Here is an 8,901-nt window from a genome sequence, read left to right as displayed (position 1 = left end):
TAGAGATGTGAGGCGTCCGGAGTGAGATGAGCTGAGGCACCGGAATCAAGGATCCATTCTTGACTGGGAACGGTATTGGGAGTGGCAAGAAGCGCACGAGGCAAGCGAGTATCAGTAGGAGCATATTTAAGGTTACACCTGTGCCAGCAATTTAGCGCTAGATGTCCAATTTTGCCGCAGATCTGGCAAGTTGGTCTGTTGGTGGGCTGAGTGCTGGAGTGAGTCGACGTAGGCGACGGAGACTGCTGGTTCTTGGATCTGTTGTAGCGTTTGAAGTTGGTAGCCGTGCAATTTCGGTTGTTGTTGGACGAAGCCGAGTAAAGAGCGGTAGCCGTAGTCGTCGAAAGGTGTTCTTGATTTTGCTCCTGTTGAAGGTGAATTTCTTCATTGCATAGCATAGAGTAGAAGGTATCTATGTCAATGGGGAGGAGAGAGTTGCGGATTGTAGATTTGAAAGAATTAAAGGTGGAGGGGAGGCCGTTCAAAATGTGTAGCATGATGTCTTCCGGATCGATCGTGGAGCTCGAAGCGGAGATGTTGTCCACGATGGTTTTGATCCGAGTAAGGTATTGCTGCATAGGTAAGTCCTTCATTTGAACACGGTATAGTTCATTCTTTAGCTGCATCACCCTTGACCGGCTGGTTGGTTGCAGACGGCATTCAAGAATGCTCCAGGCGTCATGAACGGTGGTGGCGGTGATGATGTAAGGCATAATTTGCTGTGAAACGGTGGAGAATAAGGCCGAAAGAAGGTTGTTGTCAACGAGAATCCATTGGGCATGAGCTGTGGAAGTCGGGTCAGAGGGAGGTGCCGCTGTGCCGGTGAGATGGCCGGCGTAACCGTTGGCGGTGAATTGCTGCATGAGTTGAACGCGCCATATTGGGTAATTCTCCGTAGTGAGAGAGTGCGGAGCAAGGTTCTTTATGTTGGAAACGAGAAATTTGAGGTGCGGCGGGATTGTGGTGGCGATGATGGAGTTGTGATCGGAAGGGGAGGGAGGAGGAAGAACTTCTTCAGAGTCTTGATCTCCCATAGTAGCTCTGATACCATGAAAGCAGATTAGAGAAAGAAGGAAAGAACGGAGAAAGAAGAAGAAACGGGAAGCAGAGCAGATAGAGAATAAAAGCTAATTGTATTTGCTTAATGAGATATTACATGGTTTTATAATATATAGCCTTAGGTACAGGTATCTTTGTAATAACAGCAAAGTTGTAAATCATGAATAACCGTATATCCTCTAATAGAAGTGTTTTGATTTCCAATCAAATTTATTAAAATATTCATCTCAAAGAGCCTATGAATAAGACTCCATAGAGCTCTCTTACTTTTTTTTTGCTATAATCGCCGACGAACACCACTAGCATCCGCCACCATCAACACAAGACTTCTTTCAACATCTAACTATATTATTGTGTTTTAATTGTCTTCTTGTGATTACCAGACTTCTATAATCCATATAAGAGAAATTAGACAATTGTACTATAATTACGCCCATCTTCTTCAATTGTTAGGAAGAGATAATTCTTATATCTTCTATTTGATAGTCGATTATTATGACTGCGCCAAACCTTGTGTTTTTTTTTCTTTATTGGGTTTCCACAAAAAATTTCTCGTCTTCTATAATTTATTCTGTGCATGTTGGATTTTTGTCAAAAGCTAAGAAATAAAATACTTACTTATCTCTTGTCACAAATTTTCTAGCATGTAACACACATGATTGTGTGCTAGAAATTCGTGATTTTAAAAATTGACCTCTGGTATTAGAATTCGAAAAAAACAAATAAAAAAGGATAAAATAGCATATACATAAGGCATTCAAAAAATTTTACATGGGAAAAAAATATCAAGTAAGATGATGAATCGAAACATATTAACTAGCTAGTATGAGTTTGAAATTACAAAATTTTATCATTCTCTATGGGGATAGTTGTAATAGTCCAATATTTATAAATTGATTTAATATGAAGAAAATTTCATTGAGTGGCACTGCAGCATTGGGTTTGTGTACACTGCGACATTGAGTTCTTTGGGTTTTTAGGGAAATAAATGAACGTAGTGGCACTAGGGCCTTGGCCAGCACAACAATGGTCTGAAAGTTTATTTTTTTAAAATAAAATATCTAAAATCATTTACTTAAATCCCTCTCTAAGCCACCCCCCTTCCCCATTTTCGTAACTTGCTTAGGAGAGAAAGGAAGAGAGGGGAGAGAGAAAGTGGGGATGAGGATGATATTTTTATCTCTCTAACTTAGAAAAGTGCTCCGATTGTCATAGATTAACTAATTCATGTAGGATTGAGTTATGTTACCCTGTATAAAAGGGTGGATTGATGAGTTTTCTTTTAAATAAAATTTATGGTGTAATCCTAAGCAATACGAAAGTGGAGTTATATGAAAATTAAATAATATAATATAATTCAATGACGAGTAAGAAGTGATGACTTCTTACATGAAAGTCAGTTGACTTATGATATGTGATATGAGAGTAATTTTTAGAAATAGGACTAGTGTAATTAAAAATTATTAATGTAGGATTGACTTATAGGACTAGATACAATAAAGATACTAGAGATAGTAGTATATCCTATATTGATTGTATATACATATATATAACATGATAAATTGCATAAATGTCATGATATAATATGATATTCATATGATATAAGACATCAGGGATATATGTATATGAAAAGATTTATACATGAGCATACAATATATGAATTATATGATATATTGCATTGTATAGCATTTATTAGTGATATAATACAAAAGATACATATCTTGATATTGTACTATATGCATATGATATATTGCATGGTGCTGGTTCACTAGAGCTTCATTATATTTATTGTTTGACAATATTATTTTTCTGGGCAATGATGTGGCGCGGGCTCACTAATTCGAAGCCGAGGCTCATTCGGGATGGATACTTGGTCAGATTCTGCTCTCTGATCCAAACTGGATGGTCTATGCCTCCTCATTGGTCAATTTTTTTTTTTTTTTTTTTTTCAAATTTTGTTACACATGAGATCTAATAATATAGGAAATCTATTTAAATGAAAACTAAAATGATCTTACAATGTGATGTTGATCATCGTACAACACCTTATTGCTTATGAATAAAGTTTGATCCACACTTAAAATTTTGATCTTAGTCAAAATTTGAGAGAGAGAAAGAGAGTTTTTAGTATATTTTCAAATATTTTTTCGTCAGTCTCCTATTCAAAATTAATTCTCTGATTGGTATGCTTTGATTTCTTTAAGTAAAATAATTAAGAAGTTACTAAAAAATATTAATTTGCTTCTAAAAAAAGATTAGCCATTTAATATATAATAATGAGTTTGAATCTTACGCCTATATTGTGTGTGTGAATTTGTCTTAATTGACTTAAATGTCTAAAAAAATAAATATTAATATACTGAATTATTATAATCCATATATAGTATATAATCATAAATAAATATTAATATGAGCATTTAAATTGAAACTAATAAATTTCTTTTGATTCATAAATAAATATTAATATGAGCATTTAAATTGAAACTAATAATCACTAATAAATATTAAATAAAATAACTTATTTGTAGCAGCTATTAATGATGCAAATGTAATAAAATTTGGGTGAATATCATTTACTTAGTGATTTAACACGACAGTATCATAAATTCATGAATCAATATTTAATTTTCAGTCAAGACGACTTTTCGGGCTAGAGGGAAGAAAAATCAAAACGTGAAATAGAGTATTTTACAAAAATTGAAATTATAAGAATAATATATTGAAAGCTTTTAAATATAACAAATACGAATATTATAATATTATATATAAGTTTATATTTGCAAAATAAGGCTCATATAATGGAATTAAAATTAAGAGTCACATTTACAAATTTTTAATGAGTATATATTTAAGATATACGCTCAATAATATTCATTCTCAACTATTATGAGTGACGTTGATATTTTTCCAAAAAAAATTAATAATAAGCTTTAAATTATTTAAATATGTTAAAAAATATTGTTTATTATATTTTAGTCAATATAATTAACTCTGTTGGAGTTGCCTTGAGTTTGGCTCATCCCTTATTTATTTATGTCTTTGACCATCACATGCTTCATAGATTTGTCGAAGGTTCAAGGGGACAACGCCCCCTGGTGGGGTTTGACCTGCCTTGTCAGGTCACGAGGTCAAGGAGGAACACCCTTGCGAGGATTTTTGGGTGCACGCCCCTGGAACAAATTTTGGTGCGCTGTAAGAGTATTTTTGGAATTCCGCTTGCTTTTCAGTACTTTATATTTGCCCTATAAATATGTTGTAAATGACTTAGGGTTTATAAGTCATTTTGTACTCTGCCTCTTCTCTATACTGAAGCCGTTCTCCTTCTCCCCCATGATTTTTCCCAGATTTGAATTTTCTATCTAAATTTCTTGTGTTCATTTGTGTTTTGCATATCATGATTTATTATTTCTCTTTTATTTGGTTCATCGTTCCCGAACAAACTTAAATAATTTAAACTTTAATTTGAGCATATAGATGCAGTTGATTAGAACATGAGCTACAAGACTATTGAACTTATATTGATCATCTTGAGCTCCAAATTTTCTTGACAGAGATAGTCTTCTTGTCCTGAAATTACTCCGTGAAAGAATATTATATTCACTAATTATATATTTGTCATCATCAAAATTATGGAGTTAATATTGAAGTCTTATTTTATTTCTTCATATGAAATTTTTATTTGAAAGCTTTTTCTTATCTTTCTATACAGGTACACACACATTCAATGCTCTTATGATGGCAGTGGAGAATATTGTAAAATAGTGAAAAGGCAATGGGCATTGGTGTGGGTCGATGATGAGTGACAACATACAAGTGAGGGTAGAAACTAACACCGATCAACATTGATGGATGACGAGTTTGCACAACAAAATGAAAGTGATGATATCATTTTTGGTGTCAACTGATGTTTGATGCAGCCTATGATGAGAATTGAAGGTGATCGACAAACAATATCATGACAGTTAACAAATAATAATAGTATTGTTGACAGTGCATCTCGGTGGTCTATGTTAGGCACTGTGACGATTAATGTGGATGGTGCCACTTACGAGTTACGATCAATGATGGTTGTTGTTTTGGTAAGCAAAATCTTGTAATTCTAGCTGTCCTAAAATTCTCTCACCTAAAAATCATGCTTAAATATATTAAAACCCATTAAATTTATAATTTTTTGAGCGTTTAATTTGATTATTTTGTTTCATCTGAATTACAAGATTTTTAGCTCATTCAGTTCATTTAAACGAGAAGTTCATTTTGACTATAATAATACAAAAAATGGAGGTCTTATCTCAAGAATTTTCTTATTATCCTTTTAAATGTTTGATTTAAATACATTTACATTGAGTTAAGATGTTTTAGTTTCATTAGTTTTGTCTTGTCGTGAAGCTCATTCTAACTACAAAAATACAGAAAATAAAGTTTAGATAATTTCAAAGTTAGCATTAAAATTTTTGGATTTAAATTTTCTATGTTTTGAGATTTAAAAATTACATATAAATAAATAAATTATTTTTTTTAAAGTTTTGTATCAAATTTTTATATTTCATATTCAAGATCTAGGCTTCATTTGGGACAACTTTTATAATGCTTTCTAAAACATTTCTTGGTAAAAAATTTTTTTGAATTGAAAATTTTTGTACTAAATTTTTATTTAGAAAACAGTTAAAAAGTTATTCCAGACCGGCGAACGAACGAGAAATTTGACTTAGGACAATCTTAATAGTAATCAAAGAGCAAATCGTCTGATCAGCTCTTGACATATGGAACCAATATCAAACATTTCATGATTGGAATTTAAAACCTTCATATTACAATACAAAAAAAATGACTTCTTCCCTGTCGGAGTTAATGAGATCTATACGTCTATGATGCATTGCAAAGATATGTAAAATGCAATCGTCACCATGAAAATTTTGTCATGAATCTGACAATTGGATATCTGGAAGAGTTCTGAATTCCATCTGGTTCATAGCTGTTATGTTTATAGATTTTGATTATTATAATTGAATCACCATGAAAAATAGTCAGCCAGTACTAATTTAGTCATATTTTCACAAGGCTGGGTTGAACGCCGGCCGGAGCGGGTGGATTTGGTCGCCTCTTTAGGCCGCTCGGGTTAACGAAGTGGGCCGGGTCGCCGACCAAGTACTCAATGTGGTTTGTAATTAGACCGGACGTGTTAACCGGAGATGTTCGCACGTGCGAAGAAACCGCCTGTAAACCTAACCTTTACTCCTCTTTTTTTTTTGTGTCCAGTCGTGATATCCGGACGCCCACTCTTATAAGAAAAAGAATCACCGTCTCATTCCTCCTCTCCTCTCGTGTTCTGCCCGCGGACTCTTCTCTCTCTCTCCTTCTCACGCTCTCTCCTGCGAATCCAGGAGTCAAAAGGCAAGCCACGGAAAGGTGATACCGAAAAGATAGGGGGGAGAGAGAGAGAAGGAGAGAGAGTGAAGGAGGGAGAGAGAGAGAGGGTGAGGGTGAAAGGAGGGATGGAGGAAGCCAAGAGAGTGATTCGGGAAAGAGAACTGTTATAGAGAGGCCGAGAGGGTGGCGTTTTTATACCGCCGAATGGTTCCTTAACTGACGAGACTAATCAAAATCCCATCTTGCGCACCGCGCTTCTCCTTTGCGTGATTCATACGGTATATCACCGCCTCCCTCTCTCCATCTCTCTGGCCTGGTCAGTTGGTTGCCGGTTATCAGGCATCCAGGCACGAGGTAAGTCCAAGGTTTGTCTGTCTTTTTTGCTTCTTTGTGGTATCGGCAAGGTGGGATGGGAGGCGAGTCGGCATTACAGGGGGCCGCCGGCGCTCCGGCTTCTTATTGGTTCGACGCCTTGGAGGACGTAGACGCCCTCTCCGGCATCGAATTCGCCGAATTTGATCCTTCCGTGCTGCCCTTCTCGCTCGATCAGCACGCACCGGAAGATGGCTTCATTATGGAGATTGACCGGATCCTGGAGAGCATCAATGGAGATCAGCCCGTCACTCTGCCACCTCGGGAAGCCACCGTGCAGTCTCTAATGCCTTCTTCAGTGCCTGCAGACATCCCCGTGGACGGTTGGAAGTCGGAGGATCGAGCAGGTTTGGGGGGAAACGGCTCAGCCTTGGTGAAAAGGGAGCCAGGGGCACGGCTGGATCTCAATGATGGGAATGTGGTTAATGGCGACGGTAGATATGGGAAGAGAGCTCGTGAAGCCAGTTTTCGAGCGGAGGAGAGGAGCTACCCAGCTGGCCGACACGACCGGTACAGGGAATTGCCGCTAGGCAGGCGTTGGTTCCGCGACAGGGATGATAGGAAGCGGCGGGAGGGTGAGCGTGGAAGAAAAAGGGACCGGGATGGGGGAGAGTTCAGGGATAGGGAGAGGATGGAGAGGCCGAGCAAAGGTTACTGGGAGAGGGACCATCGGTCCGGTAGAATTGTCTTTAGGGTTGGCTCTTGGGAGGCAGAAGCCAACCGGGAGACGAAAAAGGCCAAGTATGACAGTGTGGAGCATGTTAGGGGGAGCCCTGAGAAGAGGGACGAGGAGAAGGAAAAGCCGGCTGAGGAACAAGCGAGGCAGTATCAGCTTGAAGTTCTTGAACAGGCGAAGAAGAAAAACACCATTGCTTTCCTCGAGACTGGAGCAGGGAAGACCCTGATTGCGGTTCTACTCATGAAGAGTTTGTGCGCTGAGATGATGAAGGAGAACAAGAAAATGCTGGCAATCTTCCTAGTGCCCAAGGTTCCTCTTGTTTACCAGGTACAGGATAATCTTTTTTTCTCAGAAATCTTGTTGATTTGAATTTTAATATAGCTTGCATTCTGTGGAAAATGATTGCAGCAAGCGGAGGTGATTCGAAAGAGGACTAGATTTAGTGTTGGGCATTACTGTGGGGAGATGGGACAAGACTTCTGGGATGCTCGGAAATGGCACCGCGAGTTTGAATCAATGCAGGTGCATCTCTGCTATTGGTTCTGTGAAGTCTTAGTTTTAATTGCATTGTTAATTAAATGCTTATAGATGCTATTCTATCAATCTTTGCAATTCATACACTATGTTTTTACTTTGCAAGTAAACTTTACTATGTTTCTATTTTACAGAAATTAAGAAAATGTCTAGTTTCGAGCAGTTTTCATGCAGCAGTGATTTTTGGGGGAATGAGCAACCAAAAAAAGTTTTCTTTGCTTTCTATAGAATTTTGTTTTCTTCATTAAAGTGCCGTTTTTTATGGTATTTCATACATTACATTGATGTTGGCATGATAATATAAATGTTGGAATGCAGTCATATCTGCTACTGGCCATTTTCATAGGCTCTATTTGACATTGTTGTGTTGTTGAGCAAAAAGGATAATTGGCTGATAAGATTAAGGCTTTAGTTGGGACAACTTTCTTATTGCTTTCTGAATTAGCTTTCTAGTTCAATAAAAAGCTGCATTAGAAAGCTGTCCCAAACGAATGCCTAATTGTCTAAGGTGTTGTAAGAATTATGACAGTTTGGTAAAAAATTGTTGCGACATTGACATGATTGATTGAAATTTATATTATTATGAATTTTATATCATTGTAATAAGATAAAGTAATCTTAATTAGAACCTAATTTGTTAAATTTATTTATTTATTAAATAGAACAACTAAAATTCATAAAACCACTTTTTCTGGGAAGCTACCTACTTTTGAACAGTGGAAAGCTTGTTCTCACATGAGATAAGAGGAGTTTAGTTGTTTAGGATTTAGAGAAAATAGATTACGAGAAAGAATTGTACTAGAGGCAATCTATAGAGTTGTAGAACAATAACACAATTAGAGGAGTAGATAAAGAGATTGAAGTGGTTTGATTTTGTGACTTTCCTCCAT

The 8,901-nt window shown here is 36.7% G+C and overlaps 1 protein-coding gene across 1 annotated transcript in view; it reads left to right on the top strand.

Annotated features, from left to right (window-relative positions):
• The first annotated feature begins 6,323 nt into the window (after positions 1 to 6,323).
• LOC110100869 (endoribonuclease Dicer homolog 1) overlaps positions 6,324 to 8,901 on the top strand; it is a 34,822-nt gene continuing 32,244 nt past the window's right edge. The window contains exons 1-2 of the mRNA XM_020828581.2: positions 6,324 to 7,804; positions 7,886 to 7,999. Coding sequence (XP_020684240.1) covers positions 6,836 to 7,804; positions 7,886 to 7,999 — 1,083 coding nt within the window. The 5' untranslated portion in view covers positions 6,324 to 6,835. The remainder of the gene's footprint in view (positions 7,805 to 7,885; positions 8,000 to 8,901) is intronic.

This window comes from Dendrobium catenatum, unplaced genomic scaffold (genome assembly GCF_001605985.2).
Source record: "Dendrobium catenatum unplaced genomic scaffold, ASM160598v2 fragScaff_scaffold_672, whole genome shotgun sequence".
NCBI classification, from domain to species: Eukaryota; Viridiplantae; Streptophyta; class Magnoliopsida; order Asparagales; family Orchidaceae; genus Dendrobium; species Dendrobium catenatum.
Note: the sequence above shows the minus strand (reverse complement) of the source record. Positions and strands in the feature narration are given on the sequence as shown.